Raw genomic sequence first — 23,349 nt, forward strand, 5'->3', positions numbered from 1 at the left:
TGAAAGAGCTGACTCTGGGGCACACATGCCTGCTTTATGTTTGGCCAAAGCTTATGCCAGGAAGCGAGTCTATTCCTTACCACTGCTCCCAGGAGCAGCCGCCACGTCGGCACTCGGAGTGAGGGCAAAATAACTCCCTACCCAGGCTGCTGATAGGAAGTGTTTCTCCAGCGCCCCCGAGGGCCTTACCCAGCGTGTCACAGGGCTCATTCTTCCAGGAGCAAATATCCAGGCCGGTGAGCAAGATGGCATGGTCATGGCGGGTCCCGTCCTGCCCCATCAGTCCGGACTGCCAGCGGCAGAAGCTGCTTAAGGTGTGGTCCGCGTGATGGCTTATCACCAGCCCTGGCTACGCCGGGCAGACCGAGGGCCCGAGACAACAGGGGGAAAACAGGTCGTCATGCAGTTGTCCCTGGCACCGTCCTCAGTCATCACAGCAACCTCACCCCGGCTTGGATCGCACATACGTAGGTGGATCTGAACGGCCTATAAGCTAGTGCATCCATTCTATGCAGTCAACTCCCCAGGAAGATGCAGCATGAGAAACCTGCACAGACTCAGGGCAGACATTCAAGCTCACTCCTCTAGTTTCGTACAAAAGCCCTCTGAACACATGGCAGCGACCCCAAAAGATGACTCCTGTGTGTGAAACGTTTGCCAAGTCTTTCTAAAACACTGAAAAATTATATCAGGCAACAAACGGATTCATGTACATGAGACGCAACACAAACACGAAAACACACCCGAAGGGCATTCTGCTTATTTCCTAACCACACTGGGCAAGCACGGTGCACCATGTGTAAGTCTCTCAATAGTTGTTACTACAGTGTTAAATTAAGTCACTTCCCTACAGAGGCATCATATTTGTGAGAAGATGCGGCTCAGCTGGCAAAGTCTGATTTCTAGAAATTAGGCCGGAACCAGAAGGAACCTCCACAGACGACTCTCAGCCTTACCCATAAGGACCAATTCTAATGATCAACAGTGAAAGATCAGCCGGAAGGCCACCTGAACTCCTGGTAAATGAAAAATCCGGGGGTGGCAGGGACATCTCCCAGAGCTGGCCGATGGATGAGTCACTTAAACCTTATTTACAGGTACGCTATGGTTTCCTATGGATGTGGTCAGAGAAGACCAGGTATTTCACCAGGTATTTCAGGGCTTGGTTAAAGCTTTCATGGCCAGACTGCTGTGTTGAAATTGCATCTTTCCATCACCGAACATGTTTTCTCCTTAAATGTTCACTGTGTGTCTGCAGAGAGCCCCATGCACCTGAGCTAAAGGCTGGACATCGACCCTGGGACATGCCTGACATTCTTCCGCTGGTGATTTCCAGGAAAACGGCATTAATTAAAGTTAACACAGGTGTACGATCAAACGATAACCTGGCTTATTCTCTGCAGCTTGGATGAATTCCAAGGTGAAACGTTTTCATACCAAGAATAATTAACCTGTCACCCGAGAAGCCCTGTGAGTTCGGCACCCCTCCCCAGACACACACAGACAAAAGACAACAAAGGTGTAGCTCCCGGACTGTACTCAGGCCAGAAACAGGCCTGCCCGGGCAGGCACCACGCTGCTGAGCAAGCAAGCGCGCAGCACGCAGCGCCTGAAAGTTGGAAGGCACCTTAGATCTTAGAGATGACCTGAGATTCATCGAAAAATTATTTGTTTCCTAAACCAGGCAATCATGGCTAACAGGAGACGCTGCCAAGACCTCAGCAAAGGGGTGGGAGCGGATGCAGGATATCCGGCCAGGGTCCAGGGTTCACTCCCTCATGTCCAGTCAGCAACTGGGTTGGAGCGAAAGAGAACAGAGGGCCCCTCATGGCCAAGGCGCCCTTGCTGAGGCCACAGGAGGTCCACGCAAGTTCTCACTGTAAAGCGGGATGAACCTCTGCGCGGTCACACGGGGCTTCGGAAATGAAGGTGCTGCTAACAAGATCCAGCAGAATTTGGGGTGTTGTAGCAGTGAGAGAACGTGCTCGATGCTCTATACGGATCAAATCCTGAGACTGAGATGCTGAGGGTCAGGGGCTGGGTCTCGGCTGTTGGGAGGAAACGGAGCGGAGCCGTGCGGCGCCGCACGGAGGGGTTTAACTCTGGGCTGCAGGACACTGGGGGTCTTTGCACAACACACGAAAGGGCGCAACTCCACCTCCATCCTACGAGCTCGTGCTTTGCGCTCAGCAGTCCTGGTGTATATCCTACCCAGGTGTTTAAAATACCCCTTCTGGAGTTCCCGTTGTGGCACAGGGGAAACGAATCCGACCAGTAGCCATGAGGATGCGGGTTCGATCCCTGGCCTCACTCAGTGGGTTAAAGGATCCAGCGGGTTAAAGGATCCGATGCGGCTCAGATCTGGCTTTGCTGGGGCTGTGGTGTAGGCCGGTGGCTGCAGCACTGATTTGACCCCTAGCCTGGGAACTTCCATATGCCACACGTGCAGCCCTAAAAGAAAAGCAATAAATAAATGAAAGTCTTTTGGTTCCATTTTTCATAAGCCAATCGAATGAGTATTTCTTACTACCCCTGCCCCAAAATCTTAAACAATACCAAATAATCATTAAAGGAACTGACAAGAAACCCATTGCCTTAGACACCAAAATATTAAAACATTTTTGTCACCAAGGGAAAAAAAGAGGTAAAGAGTCCATAGCACAATCATATTCAGGAGAACAAAGCATTATTTTGTACTTGTTTTTTTCTGGGGGAAAAGCGCTCCTAGCTTCGAAGAGAGAATACCTGCTCTTCTTCCAGAAGAATCAGCCCTACGACGGCGACGTTGATATTCCCTCCTATGGTTCCGTCCTTGAACAAGGCCGACACCTGAGAAAGACAGGCGGCCCACATCAGTCTCTGCACAGGCCAAGGCCACCCCCAGCCCTCCGCCTGGAGTCTGCAGCCGAAGGCCGGGCCATGTCCTTCAGAGCAGAGCAGTGGTTTCCGACGCTGCTGGCAGACAGCTCTGGGAATACACAACAGCCCATGAAGCCCACTGCTGGATCCTGACCACTGGGGCCTGGAAATGAATCATGACGTTTAGGAAGGTGGATTCTACCTCTTATGAAACCCCAATGAAACCTCCTAGCTGGTAAGTGTCCTTATTAGACTGTAAGGAGGTTTTGGGGTTGTTTTTTTAAACCACAAGTCCAGAAGCATAAGAGAGGTTCTGGGGAGGAGACCCAGGGGATACGAGACAGAGAAGGAAAGCAAATGTGGGAAGCAGGTGACCGAGGCAAGACGCAGACATCAGAGACGACATCCCAGGTGTAGAGATGAGGGATCAGAGTGGCGTCGGGGTGACGATCGCCGACAGGGGACAGTCATGGGACGGGACAAGAAGCAGATTTGGCCCGGAAGTGAAGAAGTGCTGGAGAAGCTCTGCAGAACGGAGGCAGCCCCGGCCCAAGGCAGAACCTGCGGGGAGCGGGGCGGGGGGCGGGGGGTGCCTCTGGGTCACCTCCTCGCTCAGCTTCCTGGGGCGAGGGAAACCTCAAGGATCCAGCCACCAAACACGACGGCAGCGGTAGCGAGCACGCCCATCATGGGAGAGCAGAGCACATTCAGAGGTACTCTGATTATCCAGGTTGAACACTAAACATTTAAAAAGTAGGAGTTCCTGGAGTTCCCATCGTGGTGCAGTGGTTAACGAATCTGACTAGGAACCACGAGGTTGCAGGTTCGATCCCTGACCTCGATCAGTGAGTTAAGGATCCGGCGTTGCCGTGAGCTGTGGTGTAGGTTACAGATGTGGCTTGGATCCCAAGTTGCTGTGGCTCTGGTGTAGGCTGGCAGCTATAGCTCCGATGAGACCCCTAGCCTGGGAACCTCCATATGCCACGGGAATGGCCCTAAAAAGACAAAAAGACAAAAAATAAAATAAATAAGTAAATAAAAAATAGGAGTTCCTTTCGTGGCTCAGTGGTTAATGAACCCGACTAGGACCCATGAGGATGTGGGTTCGATTCCTGGCTTCGCTCAGTGGGTTAAGGATCCTGCATTGCCATGAGCTGTGGTGTAGGTGCCAGACGCAGCTCAGATCCCGAGTTGCTGTGGCTGTGGTGTAGGCCAGCAGGTGTAGGTCCGATTCAACCCCCTAACCTGGGATCTTCCATATGCCGTCAGTGTGGCCCTAAAAAGCAATAAACAAAACAAAAACAAGACAAAAAACCAAACCAAACAAACAAAAAACATTTAAAAAATATTTTCATTACAACCTCCTGTACCACACAGGGAGCAATATCTAATCTCTTGGGGTTAGAACATGATGGAAGTTAGTGTGATGAAAGAATGTGTGTATATGGATGATTGGGTCACTGCTGTACAGCAGAAATTGGCACAACACTGTAAATCAACTATACTTTAGTAAAAAACGTGTACATTCAAACTTCAAGGACAACAGGGAGAGAATACTGATCATTCTGAAATACTCGACGTGAATATTCAAATATAAACAAAATAAAATAAAAATACACTTTGGTTGGCCAAAGATGTGGCCTTCTATTGTGTAGATTTCACTTAAAAGAAATGGGATTTAGATACTTCTCATTATTCAATAGTTACTACAGCTCCCAAGGAGCCACAGCCACGTTTCATCTGCAGTGACGTCCTACAAGGTGTGTGGTCTCTTGTTCTTCCTTGTAGACGAAGTCATGTATATTCAATATTTGAACATTCGTATCGTTAAAAAGATAGGTAGTTCTGTACCGCCATCTAAAACCACACACATAATGCTGATAAGTAGCTTTATTCTGCTCAAATGTCTCAGCAGCCTCTTATAGATTTCTGATAATTGAAGGCACCCGTAAACCCCAAATCCATTACTGGCTGAGAGCAAAGGTCAAATTGTTCATCCTCCTATGTTTGTTCTCTGAAGGTCTAACGTCTCTTCTTTTTTTTTTTTTTTCTTTTTGTCTTTTCTAGGGCTGCACCTGTGGCATAGGGAGGTTCCCAGGCTAGGGGTCTAATCGGAGCCGCAGTTGCCAGCCTACACCACAGCCACAGCAACGCGGGATCTGAGCCACGTCTGCGACCTACACCACAGCTCACGGCAACGCCAGATCCTTAACCTGCTGACCTGCTGATCGAGGCCAGGGATCGAACCCACAACCTCATGGTCCCTAGTCGGATTCATTAACCACTGAGCCACGACGGGAACTCCAAAGAAGGGCTCTTCTGATTGGAGGGTACTGAAAGTGAGGAAGATATCACAAATAGAATATTTCTGGTGAAGTTCCCACGGTGGCACAATGGGATCGGCAGCATCTCTGCAGGTTCAATCCCCAGCCTGGCACAGTGGGATAAAGACGCCGGCATTGCCACGGTGGCAGCGTTAGGTCCCAACCATGGCTCAGATCTGATCCCTGGCCTGGGAACGCCATAAGGTTTTTCTTTTTTTCAAAAAATAAAAAAAAAACCTTTAAAAACCTTTCTCATGTACAAGACAGAAATCCACAAGTAAAAGCAGGAGGTAGAACACACACGCCCGTGCAGGCGGCATCGCGCCCGCGATGGAAGCAGGAAGGCTGGTCCTACCATGTTGAGTACGGTCAGGACGTAGGTGGTGATGTTCTCGGGGCCGTGGTTTTGCATCATCTTTCTGTCAACCACCACCAGCGTCTCCACGGTCAGCTCCTGGTTCCTGTGGGACTTGAGCAGGGAGCGTCTGTGCCTTGACCGTGACGTGTACTCGTCGGGCAAGACGAAAAGGTCTTCCCGGGGAGGCTTGGGCATGTCTACGAAGCGACATTCAGAGAGGAAGTGAAAGCAAGACTGTCACACAAAACCAGTGGTGGAACTCAGCTTGAAAAACTGGATTTCACATAGACTTGCAGAATAGACTTGTGGTTGGGGAGGGGGAGGGAGTGCGGTGGTTGGGGAGCTTGGGGTTCATAGATGCAAACTATTGCCTTTGGAATGGATGAGCAATGAGAGCCTGCTGTGTCGCACGGGGAACTCTGTCTAGTCCCTTATGATGGAGCCTCATAATGTGCAAAAATAGAATGTGTACATGCATGTGTGACTGGGTCATCTTGCTGTACAGCAGAAAAAAAAAGTTGTATTGGGGAAATAACTATTAAAAAAGTTTTTTTAAAAAGAAATAAAAAAGTCTACAAGGGAAAAAACAAAACAAAACTGGATTTTAGGAGTTCCCGTCATGGCTCAGCAGAAACGAATCTGACTGGTATCCATGAGGACGCAGGTTCGATCCCTGGCCTTCTCAGTGGGTTAAGGATCTGGCGTTGCCATGAGCTGTGGTGTAGGTCACAGACTCGGCTCGGATCCACATGGCTATGGCCATGGTGTAGGCCGGCGGCTACAGCTCCAAATGGGACTCTAGCCTGGGAACCTCCATGTGCTGCAAGTGCGGCCCTAAAATGACCAAAAAAAAAAAAAAATCAAATGGATTTTAAAAATGAATGTTCATGGTGTGAACCATAAAACCCTGAAAACTGTGATGCAAAACTTGGGTTCAAGTGGAAGACTAAATTTAAATAAAGTTTGCATTAGTCTACATGTCATGGAATTCATTACTCCGTTGACCTGGTATAAATCTGTCCTGATTTAAAACCAAAAGACGACTTCGGCTCTGAAGTGCTGGCATCTAAAGGCACCATGTGCCAACACTCTGAGCATCAGGATCCGTGCAGCAGGGCTCCGCCTCGGAGTGGAACTCAGAGGCACGAAAAGCAGTTCTGTCTCCCATCGTGTTCTTATTTGAAGACGTTTAATGACCCATTGTTTTTAAAGTTCATTCCTGTGTCTGGACGCACAACTGGTTTGTCTGCAGTGTTTCGAATGGGCAATAAAATGTTCAAGACAAATCCATTTCGCCACAGAGCTAGTTTCCTAGAAAGTAGCATGACTAGTTACCTAATTTAATGGGAAGACAAAATATACTGGAGCAAGCGGTTTCAAAAAATAGTTTGGGGGTTTATAATCAGCAAGTTAACACTGCATTAAAAACTACTGGGTTTAGTGGATGCCTCAGAAAATGTGGTTGGAATAGTTTCATGAGAAAAGAGGTTTCAATACCCACATATTTAGGTGGCACTAATTCAAAAGCTATGCCAACCTTATTCATGGAGCCCGCTGCTAGAAGATGCTGTTTGTTTGACTGGTACCCTGTCCATGACATCTTACCTCTCTTGCTGAAATACTTTCAAACCTAAATGAACCTTTTGGCAGATTACAGTAATCCTGGCTCAAGTTCAACAGTCCCTCGCCCTGTACCAAGGACACTGGTGCAATTTCCACAGAAGTGCCTCCATCTAAGGGATGTGTCTACGCAAACGCCATTCAGGCTCCTCGCCAGCCCAGGGTAGGGGCGGGGCCGCAGGCACACGGGGAGTGAACACAACTTCTTGGCGGCCCCTCCCTAGAAAGCGTTGGAAATAGGTCTCAGACCGGGCAGTGTGGTCCTAGGCCATCAGTCTGACTCTCGGGGTGGAAATTGTGCACAGGGCGAAAGTGGAGCCAGCATAGGAGTCGGCCCCCAGGACTAGGACCAGAGCAGAAGCACCGGGGTGATGCTCTAACTGGCCTGGGCTCTGACAAGCCCCTTAGAGCACATTGCTCACCCCTCAGAATGGTCCTTCGGCATTTCCCCCAAACACAGGAGTCCCAGCTCCAAAGCCATCTGCGACGCCCACCCGGGAACAGAGAGCTAATTCACAAGCCCGAGGTTCAGAATCACTACTGATTTTAAGCAGATCAGCCTGCTTTTGCCTGCCCTTTTTCACAGAGAGATGCTAAATACACAGACCAAAAAAAAAAAAATTCTCATTTTCTAAACCAGAAACTCTCTTAGGGAAGACTTTCTGCAGGTGTGAACCTCACTGAGATCAAGGGTGGGGATTCCTCCAGAAAGCCCAGAGCCTCATGGACGTGGGCATGGACCCCAAAGGTGGGGTCCCGAGAATTAAATATTCGCCTGGAAGCACCATGGGTCAGTTCTTCTAGATCCGGCCCACGGCCACTCAGGGGCCAGGGGTTTGGACGGCTTGCGTCCAGCAGAAGCGGCTGAAACTGTGGCAAAGCCAAAGCACCAGGCCGACCACCGACGTCACTGACCCACAGGAGGAGTTCTGTGGCGCTTTTTGTTTTTTTCTAGTTTTCACATGAAGACAAAGGTTATTTTCTGTTGTTGCTGTTTCCCAAACACAAACCTTACTATACAGTTTAGTGTCTTTTTCAAATAACTGCCTCTCACCAACCCAACCCCACTCCTGAGATCCTGAAATGCCTCTGGAGGCAAATACACCTACAGCTGTGCACACGCGCACAGGCACGCCCAGAAGAAGAACCGCTCTGCGCTGTGTGCACAGCTGGGCCTTCGGGCTACTGGGTTCTGATCACCCCCAGGTAAGGAGGAAGAGCTCACATAGAGTCCAGAAGGGTCAGCACAGCTGGACGGCTCAGGGCCACGTTCATGTTTGCATCAGGCCCTGGCTGGTCTGCCCAAGAGGTGAAGCCAGCCCTGCCCACCTTTGCTGCCTGGACCCAGGTTCTTGGTCATCCCTCTGTCGCAGACACAGGGACTCTGTCCTGCTCTGACCACACCCTCACCAGAAACCCTTGAGCACCATCTGGCACCGTCCTGGCTCTGACCTTGTCCTGCCTGAGTCCTGCCACTTGGTCTCCAGCTTCCTGGCCCCGCCCGGCCACCTCTCCTGCTTCTCCCCGGCCTCAGGCAGCTGCTGCTGGTCAGGGTGCCCTGTCAGCCTGCCGTCCCCTGCCCTGTGCTCAGCTCTGTTCTTCTGCTGCCTCCTCTAAGCTCACTTCCGGCCAATTAGGTCGTTTCTCAAGACCATCTGAAGGTTGCCTGAGACTTCCATCTACAAGGATGCTGGAAGTTCAGACGACACAGGTACGGACAGTTCAATGGCACGTGTACTTCTGCCAGAGATGCCAAGTGACTCTGGGTCTTCCTCTCTAGCCCACAGCATCTATGGAGACCCTGCCTGTGCCCACCTGTATTTTAGGGTGCTGGCCTAGCAGCCAATAACACCAAGCAGCAGAGAAAGAGGGGGCTGGGGGAAGATGAGCCTTCCGGAGGCTCCTTGGGAAGGTTTACTGAATAAAGCAATGCTTGAGGGGAAAGCTGAAGGAAGTGAAGAAAAGTCCAGAAAACACTCACCTCCTATTCCTGAGTCTGTGACAAGCTCCTACATAAAATATAAATATCACATCTCTTCCTAAACGTCCGTGACGCAAAGAGAGAAAGCTCTGCCAAAGCCCTAGTGATAAATTGCAGGTAAGTTATGTCCCGCAAACTCTGTCTTCAGACGTGGTGGTGAGTGAGGTCCATAAGCCTGCTGAGGGATACATCAGCTCAGCAGGAAAAGCATGTGAGCCTTAATAAATCTAGACCTCAAAAATATAGAATTACTGGGCAGACATGCCAGGGTTCTTTTGAAGACGCCCGGCGGATTCTGCATTTCTGCACCGTGTCATTTAATCTGCCTGGGGAGCAGCTCTTTGAGAAAACATCTACCACCATCTCTGCATCTGGCACGGAGAGGTGTTTTACCCTGAAGGTACAGATGTGACCGGATCCCCTCAGACTCATCCTTTACGTGTAGCAAAGGCAGTCAACACATTTCACCTTGAGGGCGGACTGCTTTGAAGAAAATTAAAAATACCATCGGCTTACATGAGGCCTGATTGTTAAACAGACCAAAAGAATCGCCCTTACATACATTTCTTGCGTCTTCCGCAGAAATGCTGCTTCTGCAGGTGCCTGGGGCTGACGCCTCCGCGCAGGGTGGATGTTGGTGCTGGAGGTGGTGGTTTTCCAGGTCCCACTTTTTCTGGCTCCTGGCCATCTGGGGGGGCTCTGGACCCTGTGGCTCGGTGGATCTCTTGTACAGGATGTGGGAGGGGGGGGTCCCCTCTGCAGAGGCCCTGAGTCTCCCTGCCAGGTGTGAAGGAAGTGGCTTCAAGAAGTAGTCCGCTTCCTGGGTTCTTATCATGCCTGACTGCAGACAGAGAGGGAGAGAGAGGCACGTGTTGCTGTGTTAGTACCGGCTCGCAGACACGCTGTCCCCCCAGGGAGAGCTCACACGGAAAGGACACACGGGGGGCTGAGCAGGAGGCACGGGAAGGACCTGCTCCTGCGTGCTTTCCAGCCGCATCCTTCCAGACACCGCGGTGTGGAGGGACCCCGACCTCCCAGAGACGGTCCCCAACATACCAAGGTCAGGGACCTCGAGCCACAGAAAGGAGGAAGCACACACGACGCCCTCGATATCAACGTGAGTGTCGGGGGCAGCTCCCCAAAGAAAAACGGACAGTTACAATCCAGTCCTGATACAGTGATTTGCAAAACTCCATTCAAACTTGGATACAATGTGACAATTTCTACAAAGGTGCACCTTAAGGAAATTAATCCAGAAGAAAAAGCGCCACATAATGTCTTAGGGAATCAGGGAGGCCTTTCTCTTTTTTATATTATTATAGTTGGTTTACGATGTGGTGTCAAGGGAGGCATTTCTAAGCCAATATTCGGAAAATAGGAAAGAACGGATGATAAGACCTGAAAACTGTCTTACAGCCTCCGAGGAGCGAAAGCACAAACGAGGACACTCGGAGGAGAGAGACTTGAGAGATTCCCTTTTACCTTTTCGAGTGACAAGTCTTCGTTTTATTTATTTATTTATTTTTGTTTTTCATGGAAATTTTAATCGCCTTCCCCCCATGTGTGTGGTCTGCTTTAATTGCATTCTTTTTTTTTTTTTTTTTGACAAGTATTTGAAAAACTTGATTACTCTTAGGAGAAATGGAGACAAACAGGCAACGTGACACCCTGGGAAAGGGGACACTAGGGCAGACCCAGGAGGGGCCACCATGGCCACCACCCTCCTCACTTAACACTGAAAGTGTATAATTCAATTCTAGGATTTTAACCTTTAGAAATTCTTGCCACATACTTCTTGTAGGTGCTTCCCCAATCTTGACAAATACGTGTAAATGTATATGAGTCATGGTAATTGTAGCCAAGTACAGACAAAACAAAATACACCAAAACCAAGAAATAATCTAAATGTTTACCAATTAACTCAGGGTAATTTTTAAAAAACACATGTATATATTTGGGGGGTTACATAACCATTAAAAAAGGCCAGCTGGTTATTGCACTGACAATAATCTTAACTAAACATTTTTTTGTGCGAGCGCCTAAGGCCGCAGCCAGCATTTTCCATATTGCATCTTATGTGTCACTCACAGCCGTCTCTGAGGTGCCTCTTTCATGGATGAGGACATAGAGAGCTAGAGTGATGAAATGACATTTTCCGGAGTTCCCAGCATGGCTCAGCAGAAACGAATTCGACTAGGAACCATGATCCCCGGCCTCGCTCAGTGGTTTAAGGATCGGGTGTTGCCGTGAGCTGTGGTGTAGGTCGCAGACGAGGCTGGGATCCAGTGTTGCTGTGGCTGTAGTGTAGGCAGGCAGCTGCAGTTCCAATTCAACCCCTAGCCTGGGAACCTCCATATGCCAAGGGTGCGGCCCTAAAAAGACTAAACAAATAAATATATAACACTGTCAAGGTCACCTGGTAGGAAATAAAATGTAAGGGTGTGAACAAAATCCGAATAAGTTGCAAACCTATAAGTTTATTTTATTTATTTATTTTCTTTTTAGGGCCACACCTGCAGTATATGGACGTCCCCAGGCTGGGGGTCAAATCAGAGCTGCAGCTGCCGGCCTACACCACAGCCACAGCAACAGGAGTTCTGAGCCACGTCTGCGACCTACACCACAGCTCACGGCCACACCCAATCCTTAACCCACTGTGTGAGGCCAGGGATCGAACCCGCACCTCCACAGAAACAAGCCAGATCACGAACCCACTGTGCCACAGCGGCAACTGCAGAAAATTTTAAAAGCATCTAACACAGTATATAGGATGATCCCCAATGTACTCACCTTTAAATAGTGCCTCTGCACCTAAGACATTTCCTTGAAGGACTGATGGGAAATTGCTGATGCTGATGAGTTCAGGGAGAGAAAACTGAGGAGGAGGAAGCGGGAATCCTTTCACTTTTACATCTTTAAAAGGCACAACTCAAGGTTTTAAAATGGCGTTCACCCTTACTTTAAAAATGTCAATGGGGAGTTCCCGTCGAGGCTCAGTGGTTAACGAAACCAACTAGCATCCATGAGGACGTGGGTTGATCCCTGGCCTCACTCAGTGGGTTAAGGATCCAGCGTTGCCGTGAGCTGTGGTGTGGGTCGTAGACACGGCTCGGATCCCATGTTGCTGTGGCTGTGGTGTAGGCTGGTGGCTACAGCTCTGATTGGACCCCTAGCCTGGGAATCTCCATATGCCACGGGAGCAGCCCTAGAAAAGGCAAAAAGACAAAAACAAGGAAAAAAATGTCAATGGCATTGCTGGATCATGGGATTTCAGATGAATTTTTTTTTTCCCCACTGTACAGCAAGGGGATCAAGTTATCCTTACATGTATACATTACAATTACATTTTTTCCCACCCTTTGTTCTGTTGCAACATGAGTATCTAGACAAAGTTCTCAATGCTACTCAGCAGGATGAATTTTAAAGTCCTTGTAAATGATCTTTTAAGACACCTTTACAATTTTAGAATGCAATTATTACTCCTACAGAGCTATCCAAGTATCGCTTAGAATGCTCCAAAACACTCTTATAGGCGTGCTGATTTTTCCAAGGTACTCTGATAATTGAGCACACTGATTAGACACTTCCTAGGTACTCAAGGATACAGATGCTGAGCGCCTGTTCTGAGTGGGCCTCTGGTCCAGGAGCCTGCGTCGCAGAGTCTCTGGGGTCTTAGCGCCCACGACTGCCCAGCAAACGGCGTTCTGCTGGGCTGAGCTGTCCTGCCTGGGTGGGGTATCTGCGCAGTGTGGGGTGACAGGCATGGACAAGCCCTGCTCAGATCTTGGGTAAGGGCAAATCCAGCCCTCGGGTCAGGAGGGTTGCGGGCGGAGGCAGAATGGAAGAGCAGAGATGAAGCACTGGCTGCAGTGCTCCTGCTGGTGGGAAAGACGCAAGAGAAGGCAAACCTGGGAGGCTATCAGGAAAGCCATCGGCACCTGGGGGGCAGACCGCCCGGCGCCCAGATGCCAGGGAGCCTGGAAAGGTGAGAGCCTTGGAATTTATGTGCTGGATCCAGCAGGAAGAGGAGGAGGGGCGGGGGCTCTCATTCCTGCCTCTGTGGGTGACTGGGAACCCTTCTGGCCTAGGACTCAACTGATTCAACTGGGATGGATAACACTTTATTTATGGATTCTAATTTTTTTTAGGGCCGCACCTGTGGCATATGGAAGTTTCCAGGCCAGGGGTCGAAGTGGAGCGGCAGCTGCCGGCCTACACCACAGCCATTGCAAGGCGGGATCCGAGCTGCATCTGCAACCCACACCACAGCTCACAGCACGCCAGATCCTTAACCCACGGGGCGAGGCCAGGGAGCAAACCTGCACCCTCATGGATATTATCAGGTTCTTAACCTACTGAGCCACAACGGGAACTCACAGATAATACATCAAAGTCTGCAGATCTATCCAGGAAGAGCCAAGTCTGGAATTAAATAATAGCTGAAGCTGGCTGGGTTTCATCCTTTTAGCATCAAACTAACCCAGGAGCAGGATGTGTTCAGCCTGCTGTGAAAACATGATCAGAGAGGTTTGGCGCAGCACTGAAGGTAACTGCTTGAAATGTTAAACTAAAAAAATAATAAACTTTTGCTTAAAAAAGCCCTTTTCTGATATGCAAACAACCCTTTGCTTTTCAAGTCACCCTTAAAAGACGATCAACTCCTGTCTGCTCTTCAGATTAGATGATGCTTCGTGTCTCTGGCGCGAGCCTGCGGACTCACAGAGAACAGAGTGATGAAGCAGACCCCCGGCCTCTACCCCCGATGCCAGCACCGTGACCTCTGTGACTCTGGGTGAGTTACTCCTCCCCTCGGTGTGGACCTGTCACCTAGGGAGGGGACACAAGACACACAGCTGCTTGCCAGAGTCTGCAGGACTAACAATTATATATATATATGTATATATATGTGTGTAGGAGTTCCTGCTGTGGCCCAGCGGTAATGAACCCAACTAGTATCCAGGAGGATGTGGGTTCGATCCCGGGCCTCGCTCAGTGGGTTAAGGATCTGGCATTGGGTGAGCTGTGGTGTAGGCTGGCAGCGGCAGTTCGATTTGACCCCTAGCCTGGGAATTTCCATCTGCCGTGGTGCAGCCCTAAAAGGACTATGTGTATATACACACACATGTATAAATTTAAAATCCATGACCTTCAGAAAACAAGCAAAAAAGATGTGCTGCACTCATGAAACCAAAAGTGTGAAATATCATCCCAAAGTAAAATCTGATTTTCTCTGCTTCCCTTCCGATAATGGGGGCGATTCTGGGGAAGCCGTCACTGCACAGTAGGCGACCCTTGTGGAGCTCGCCCATGGGGGTACCCCAACACCACCATCCCCCCAAACACGTCTTTGCTTCTGGCTGCTGCCTCAGCCTTTCTGGCTTCCTCCCCTGACATGCTTGTGTTCTGCAGCAGCTCCTCCGGACTCAAAGCCCTCTCCTGCTGTCCCCTAGGTTCAAAGCTACATCCCTGGTGGCCCAAAGGACCAGATCCTGAAGCCAAAGCAACTTGCTGCTTCTGGAGACTTCTGAATTTCCATCAACAAAGCAGTCGGGTGCTACACTGTGTCAGTTATAATTTGGTCCGAGGTATAGCAGTCTGTGTTTAAATAACCCCCGATTCCATTAACTATGTAGACCAAAATAACTGATAAGACTGCTACTTCGATATCCCTGGATAATCAATAGATAACGAACAATACAAGAAAAAAGTTACCCCATGATCTAACTGCATTATTAGTGTTAACAGGCTTACTTAAGTGATTAGGTAAATCGTGGAAGATTCACGTTTTCTTCTTATCAAAGCTTTTCTTTACGGAATCAAGAATATTTACTCGGAAGCTCCTCGAATGTCTGGGGTACACCTGCCACAGGAGCCACTGGGAGGTCAGGCGGGTGGATCATTAACCAGCCTTCGGAAAAGGCCGGCGTCCCTCAGGCACTGCAGGGGAGCTCTGCAGGCGCCTTCTCATCGCCAGTTCTGTAAATGATTTGCCATTGGGAAACTCGGCACTTGCACTGCCTTTATCAGGAAAGAAAGGGGAGGGCCCCCTCAGTGATGCGAAAGTGCTGCTTCTCAGACTCCCAGGTACAGAGAACAAAGCAGCGGTTTCCAGGGGAGAGGGGGAAGGGGGAGGACGAGAAAGGGGGAGGGAGGGAGAAGTATTCGGGCATACGGCACAACATGGGGATACGGCCCGTATTCTCTAGTGACTGCCCCTGAAGCGTCATCCTTAAAAAGCGTGAATCACTATATTGCACACTTATCACTTACATAATATTGTACAACTGTACTTGGATAAAATAAGATTAAATAGAAAGAAAAAAATTGCTGCTTACGAAAGTATTGAAGGATGTTTACTGTATCGCATTTGTTGTATTTAGAACATTTATCCATAAAAGCTGCATGAGTCAAAAAATAAAGTGTAGGAGGTTCCCTTGTGGCGCAGCAGAAACAGACCCAACTAGGATCCCTGAGGATGCGGGTTCGTTCCCTGGCCTCGAGCCCGCATCCTCATGGATCCAGTGGGTTAAGGATCTGGTGTTGTCGTGACCCGTGGTGTAGGTCGCAGATGCGGCTCAGATCCCAAGTTGCCAAAAGCCTCAGCTCAGATCGGACCCCTAGCCTGGGAACTTCTGTATGCTGCAGCTGTGGCCCTGAAACACACACACACACACACACACACACACACACACACACAAAGTGTAAATTAGGAAGAGATGGTTAAATGCCCAAGCACTGAGCCTGGCTGGGCATGTGGGAGAGTCCCTACTAACCCAGATCCAAGCTTGATTCAGGGGACACCGTGAGTCCTTGTCATGAGCACTACTGTCAGTCGACACAGGGCGAAAGCGATGCAGCTCATTAGGAGAACTAGGCCTTTCAATTCCCAACTCATTTCATTTTGAGTCCACTTTTTTGTCATTTCTCCAAACGTGTGACTTGTATCGGGACTCTTCTGTTCATTCCAGTCTTAGGAGGGACGTCTCTAAAGCATCAGACAAACCCAAATTTTACAGTTATTTTATCTTGGGCATCATCTCTGTGCCTGGTAATATGGGCTAAATGTTTTCTTCTATATTTTATTCTTATCCTAGTAACAAACATATGAGGTGAGAATTAATAGTCTCATTTAAAGGGATGAGACATTAAATGCAAAAATGTGTCTGACATGGTCAAGCTCAGAAGTAACGCAGCGAAGATGAAAATTCAGTCCGAATGACTCCAATCTGCCAGTGTCTCTACCATCACCATTGCTGTGATTCTCCAGAGGCATGAGCCCCTGAAGAATAACACCCATGATGGCGATTGTTGAGAGGGAACTTGAATTAGCTGGAAGTGAATATTGCAAACTCTAGCACTAAAAAAAAGTTAAAAAGTAAAAAAAAAAAAAAGAAGTATAACTGATATGCTAAAGAAGAACAGAAAATATAATGATAGAAAATGCTCAGTGAAAGCCACAAAAGACAGAAAAAGAGTGGAAGGCAAAAATAAGAAAAATAAACAAGAGCAACAAATAGAAAACAGCACATACAGTCAGTAATAATTCGGTCACAACAGCTTGGAAGGTCAGTAGTCTAATGCACCAATTAAAAGACAGAGATTGTCCTGGGTCAGAGAACACGACTTGCCTATATGCTGTTTACGAAAAACCCCACTTTCAATGCAAAGACACATAACATAGCAAAGTGAGTGCAGGTAAAAAATATGCCATGGTAACAGGAATCAAATGAAAGCAAGAGGAGCTGTCATTCATTTCAGAGAGAGTCGATTTCAAAGGAAGGAAGGTTATCAGGAATTCAGAGGGGCAGTAAATAAGAGTACAGGCATCTGCTCTCCAAGAAGACACGATTCCTAACAGTTACGGACCTGACCACAGAGCGCCCAGGCACTGAGGCAACCAACGTCCGATAGGGCGGAAAGGAGCAGCAGGTGACTCCACCACCGTAGCTGGAAGATGTCCTTACCCCCTCTCAGAAATGGACAGACCAGCAGGCAGAAAAGCCTGAAGGACGTGGCTGAACTCAGCTGGATAATAACAGACATCTACGGGTTACTTCGTCCAAGAAGAGCAGGATACACTTTTTTCTCAAGCTCACTTCAACCATTTGCCCAGATAGACCACATTCTGGGCCATAAACCACACTTTAACAAATTTAAAATAATAGAAGTCACACAACATCTGCTCTCAGACCACAACAGAATTACATGAGACGTCAATAATGAAAGAGAGCTGGAAAATCCCCAAATAAGTAGAGAGGAGATCACACTTCTGAAAAACACATGGGTCAAAAAGAAATTCAAGAGAAATTTTAAAAAAATTTTTGGATTAAATGAAACTGAAAGCACAACAGATCAAAATTCATAGAATGCACTGAAGTGCTAAGAGGAACTTACAACGTTGAATGTAGATATTAGAAAAGAAGAAAGATCTAGAATAAGTCATCTAAATTTCCAGTGTAGGGAACTAGAAAAAGAAGATCAATAAAAGATAATGTAAACAGAAGGAAAAAATAATAAGAATTAGAGCATAAAGCAACACAGCAGAAAACAGGAATCAATAGAGGAAAATCAAAGAAACCAAAAGCTGGCTCTTTAAAAATGATGAGACGTACACTTTCTGTACTTAGAGAAATTTGAAGGCCTGAGTGCTTTTCTTACACAAAAATAAAGAAAATCAACCAGCTGAAAAACTCTGAAGTGCAATGAATAACCACCTAGAAACCAGAAAGGGCTTATTAAAAAATAAATTCAGAATAAAGGAATCAGTAAATGGTAAAAGAATGTCCTTATTAAACTGAAAACATCTAATAAACATGTGGTTTTTGGACTAAAATGGGCATACCTCATGAAAAAGCAATGAAAATGAAAAAAATCAAGACCATAGATAACCTAATGGGATAAGACAGATGTTTACAAAGGGAGAGCAAACTTTTCTTGGAGATTAAATAGCATTGTAGCATGTATTCTTAGTTTTCATGAGTCAGTTTTGGGGGTTTTTTGAGCTTTATAATTTTATGACCGGTCAGTCTACCGTAAGGATTTAAATTTCTGCTAGAGGAAAGCTTCGAGATATACGCTGTTCAAAATGGTGGCCACTCACTTTCATTCACACTGAAGAAAATGAAAAATTCAGTCTCCCCACTGCTCAAGAGTCATGCATGGGGATTCGAGTTTAAACAAATTAAAATCAAATAAGGTGAAAAATCTCATCGGGCAGTTGCTCAATAGCCACATGTGACTGGTTGCTCCCATACGGGACAGCACAGATAACTTCTTTTATGGCACAGAGTCTTATTGGCGAGCACTGCTTGGAACAACTGGTAATTAACACATCTTTGGGAGCTTACTTAAGACGAGTTGGCTCATGAGTTTGCTGGGATAGTTGTCTAGAATAAATAGTATATATCACACAGTTAGGGACATTCCTATAAATCACATCTACCAGCATTTTATAAAATCGAGCCAGCTAAAAAATCAGAACGTGATGTCCTCAACGGATTGCTTAGGAAGACTGCCTTTGGTTGACACAAAAATATCTCAACCAAGAACAGCCCAAACTTAAATTCTCAGATCCCGTTTCTCTCCGTACATTCCCAAGACACAAAGAGAAACATTTAAGCCAACAGTCATGTAGTCAAGGCACTGACTATATTGCTGCAACTTAATATAATCAAAGCACCATGGATTCAACACTCTAATAGATTCATTGACAACAGTTGTATAACATTTAGACATGAATTTGATCCCATAAAGGAAATGCACAGTCCCTCTTATCCAAGAAATGCAGGGTATGTGTGTTTATTCATTCAACGAATATTCATTAATTGCCTATTATGAGCCGGGCACTCTTCTTGTCAATCCAGGTACAAAGATGAACAAAATAGACAGATATGGCTTCCTTTGTGAAGCTTAAATTCCACTGTGGGCTGGGGGTAGAGGATGGATAATAAGCAACAGACATAATAAATTTTTTTTTTTTTTTTTTGGTCTTTTTTCTAGGCTGCACCCATGGCATATGGAGGCTCCCAGGCTAGGGGTCTAGTTGGAGTTACAGCTGCGGGTCTACACCATAGCCACAGCAACACCAGATCTGAGCCGCATCTGTGACCTACACCTCAGCTCACGGCAATGCCGGATCCTTAACCCACTGAGTGAGGCCAGGGATCGAACCGCAACCTCATGGTTTCTAGTCGGATTTGTCAACCACTGAGCCACGACGGAAACTCCAGACATAATAAAACGTAAACCATAAAAAGTTAAAATTCAGTGTGTCAGTTCTTCCCCCCTTGATCTGTCGATTCAATGTAATCTCAATCAAATTCTAGCAAGTTATTTTGCGGATATCAACAAACGGACTGTAACGTTTGTGTGGAGAAGAAAATGACCAGAAGAGCCAATCAATCTTGGGAGAGAAGAACACCGTCTGAGGACCGACACCAGCGAACTGCACCCCTTACCGGACAGCTGCGGTACCAAGACCAAGCGGTGCTGGGGAAGGAAGAGACAGACAGAGCCAGGGGACAGAACAGCGTCCAGAAACGGAGCCACACACACACAGCCAGCTCACCTTTGACAAAGGAGCCAAGGCAGCGGCGCGATGGAGGAAAGACCGTCTCCCCAGCAAGTGGCGCGGGAACAACCGGACAGCCCCACGCGGAGGGTTGAGATCCGGACACGGGCACCGCCCTTTTCACTGAATGAACCCCGTGTGGACCACAGAGCTAAATGTCAACTGCAAAACTATAAACTCACAGGAAACAACACAGAAGATCCAGACCTTGGGTGCGGCAACGCCTTTGTAGCTCCCGCACCAAAAACAAAGCAAGAAACGACTACAATTTCCGCTCTGTGAAAGACACTGCCAAGAGAATGAGACGACACACCGCAAACTGGGAAAAAAAATATTTGCAAAAGGCACATCCGAAAAAGGACTGTTATCCAAAATACAGAAAGAACTTTTAAAACTCGACGATAAGGGAACAACTCAATTAAAAAAATAAACCAAAGACATTAACAGACCCACCCAGGAAGATATACAGATGGCAAATAAGCATCTGGAAAGATGCTCCACATCGTATATGTCATCGTGTGTTAAAGCAGCGAGATAACAGTGTAAACCTATTAGACTGGCCAGACCACCAACAGCAAATGCTCACGAGCAGGTGAGCAACAGGAATTTTCACTCGATGCTGGTGGTGACCCAGAACGGTGCAGCCACGTCATAAAACAAAACTGCACCAACTATAAGATCCAGAAGCGGTACTCTTCGGTATTGATCCAAAAGAGCTGAAAATTTTATATCCACACCAAAACCTGCACAGGGATGTTGACAGTCGCTTCATGGTCACTACCATTTGGAAGCAGCCAAGAAGCCTTCAGGGGGCGAATGGATAAACTATGGAGCATCCGGACAATGGAATATTACTCAGCACTAAAAAGAAATGAGGTGGCAACCTATGACAAGACGGGGAGGAAGTTTCAACGCATGTTACTGAGATGTGACAATTTGAAAAGGCCGCATCACGTAGGATGCCAATTCCATGACCTTATGGGAACAACAAAACAATGTGGACAGTGAAAAGAAAAACAAGAGTTACCAGGGGTTAGAGGGGCCGAAGACGTGATTAGGCAGAGCGCAAAGGATTTTTAAAGCAGTGAAACTATTTTATGTGCTGTTATAACGATGAATACACGTCATTACACATATGTCCGAATCCACAGACTCGACCACACCAAGAGTGAACCCTGACGTGAACTATGAACTGTGGGTGATGATGATGTGTCAACACAGGTCCATCAGCTGGAACACGCGGACCAGCTGGCGGGGGATGCTGATAACAGAGGAGGCTACGCATGAGCGGGGCCAGGGGGCCTGTGGGAACTCTCTGTACTCATTTTGCTGCGCTTTTCTAAAAATGCTCTAAAAATAAATTATACTTTTAAAAACTTAGAATGAACAGCACCAGGAGTGCAGGAAAGGGGGTTTCAATTTTAGATGGTGCAGCAGGGGTGGGTCTCACTGGGAAGCTGGCATTTCAGCAAAGCCCTAGATGGATGATGGATGTGGCACTGGCTGTGAGGTCTCCAGCGGGATGGCTGTGGGCCAGGCAGAGGGGATGGCGCTGTGGCCCTACATGGCATCAGCTGATGCTATGTTCTTTGCACAGTATCCATACGGGTCAGATTCACCAACCAGGAATATTAACCGTTCAGCAGGGCCTTGCTCACATGGGACAGGCGCTCTAGGAAATCTCTTCCAGCCCATCAGACAGAGCGGACACATGAAGCTTCTGGTCTTGTCCCTGCAGTCTGTCCCTACGGCCCCCACAGAGGGCTACGCTTCCCATCTGCCACTTCCACTCCTGCCCTCCTTCCAATGTTTGGAGGAAAAAAGAAGCATAGACCAGATCACTGACGACTCACAATGTTGCAGACCCATCCCTGGACCTGAGAACACAATCACAGGAGCCTCAGCCTCAGGCCTGGGTTGGTCTCTTCCAGGCTATGCTCCTGCCTCCCCTGGGGCTCAGGACGCCTCTGCTGCCCCAGCTCCCCTGCAGCTTCAGGAACACCCAGGCGCCCTGTGGCCTCAGAGCCCTCGCACCCACTGGTCCTGCTTCCTGCGCCCACCTCCGCCAGCCCTCCCCTGGCCTGGCTCTTCCTCGCCTTCAAGTTTGGTGACAGGGGGAGGTGTGGGGACTTGCTTGATTTGTGTCCTCTTCGTGGCAGAGCAGATGCTGAAGCCAGCCTCGTGGCATATGCTGCAGTGATGCGATGGCAAGGGGTGGCCCGAGAGGCCAAAGCTCTGGCTCAAGTTCTGACTCTGCCTCTCTTAAGAGCGTGTGTGTGTGTGTGTGTGTGTGTGTGTGTGTGTGTGTGGTGAGACCTAGTTCCCGTCTTTGCACACAGAGGAGAAATTTCTGGCTATTTCCCAGGTTGACTATGCAGATGAAATACACACACGTCAGACATGGGGAAAAAAGACATTTTAATGATGTCAATCAAGACCCCAGTGGATGCTGTGGAAGAACGAGGGCCGCACATGGGAAGCTGCAGAGAGAGGAGGGGACGTGTGCGTGGGCCTCCGTGCAGGGTGAGACACGAAGCCAGAAGGTCAAGGGCAGCTGGGGAGAATCACGGTGCAGCCGGACCATCACTGCTGGGTGGTCAGGGCAGAGACCTCGGCCAGAGTCACGAGGTGGGGCGGACACACATGTTTCTCATCAGACACCATGGGTCCCCAGGGCGTTGTCACCTGCCTCTGCAAGCCATTGCTGAAATCATCCAAGTTTTTCCACACACACACACACACACACACACACTCGATCCATCCCAGTGGGTGATCTGTGGCCCCCTCCCTCCGGCTGTGGCAGGCTGCTGGCTCTCGGCGAATTCTGTTATGAGCTCATCAAGTTGACACTTAGCTCATGAATCAGCTGGTTTTCTATTTAATCGAGCCACTGGGGGTAGGGCTCTTCCCCACTGGTTTTGGCGTTGCTATCTAGTCTCTCACAACAGTGTCCTTTATGCTCCAGGTTCCAGGCCTGTTACCTCATCTTTCTGTTAATCACATTAATCCTGCTGGCATTCGTTGACGGACTGCCTACCCTGACCCTGACTCTGTCCCAAGGACTGCATACCTCCTATTATCAACCATCCTCAGGGCAGAATTACAAGGCAGGGACCCGCAGCTACGTTTTTGTGGATAAAGGCCCTGAGATGCTCATAACCCAAACTTCCATCAACTATGGAAAAATGGATAAACACAATGCAGGACATCCTGACAGAGGAACCCCACTGAGCAGGGGAAAAGAATGCGGCCCTGAGAAGCCCGGGTTAATCCAAAAACAGTGTGTAGCGCACAGGACGCCACCTCACACGGAAACGGAGCAGGAGCCCGTGGTCCTTCCCCACGGGCCCCCCGCCTGCCTCTCATCTGTAGAAGAACTTTAGCCAAAGACCAATTTAACCAGAGAAGAAGCGAGAAGATGCCGAGGCCACAGGAAACAAACAAGACCAAATAATAATCGCCATTAGACAAAGTCAACGATCTTTCATTCTCTTTACGGGCCAGAGATAATATTCTGAGCCACCTCCTAGGAGCTGTTTGGTAGAGACTGAAACCCCCATCAGGCGAAGGAATTTACCTACATGATGACCAGTCTGTAGCCAGGACAAAACCTGCTGCAATTCAGAGAACGGATCTC

At 48.2% G+C, this 23,349-nt stretch overlaps 1 protein-coding gene across 1 annotated transcript in view; it reads right to left on the minus strand.

Moving 5' to 3' along the window:
• Window positions 1–23,349, minus strand: part of ADAMTS16 (ADAM metallopeptidase with thrombospondin type 1 motif 16) — a 164,333-nt gene that overhangs the window by 107,702 nt on the left and 33,282 nt on the right. Inside the window, 5 exon segments of the mRNA XM_021076731.1 lie at window positions 190–349; window positions 2,746–2,829; window positions 5,539–5,738; window positions 9,705–9,751; window positions 9,784–9,983. Of these exon segments, the coding sequence (XP_020932390.1) occupies window positions 190–349; window positions 2,746–2,829; window positions 5,539–5,738; window positions 9,705–9,751; window positions 9,784–9,983 (691 nt within the window).

The sequence above is a fragment of the Sus scrofa genome, chromosome 16 (assembly GCF_000003025.6).
Source record: "Sus scrofa isolate TJ Tabasco breed Duroc chromosome 16, Sscrofa11.1, whole genome shotgun sequence".
Taxonomy (NCBI): domain Eukaryota; kingdom Metazoa; phylum Chordata; class Mammalia; order Artiodactyla; family Suidae; genus Sus; species Sus scrofa.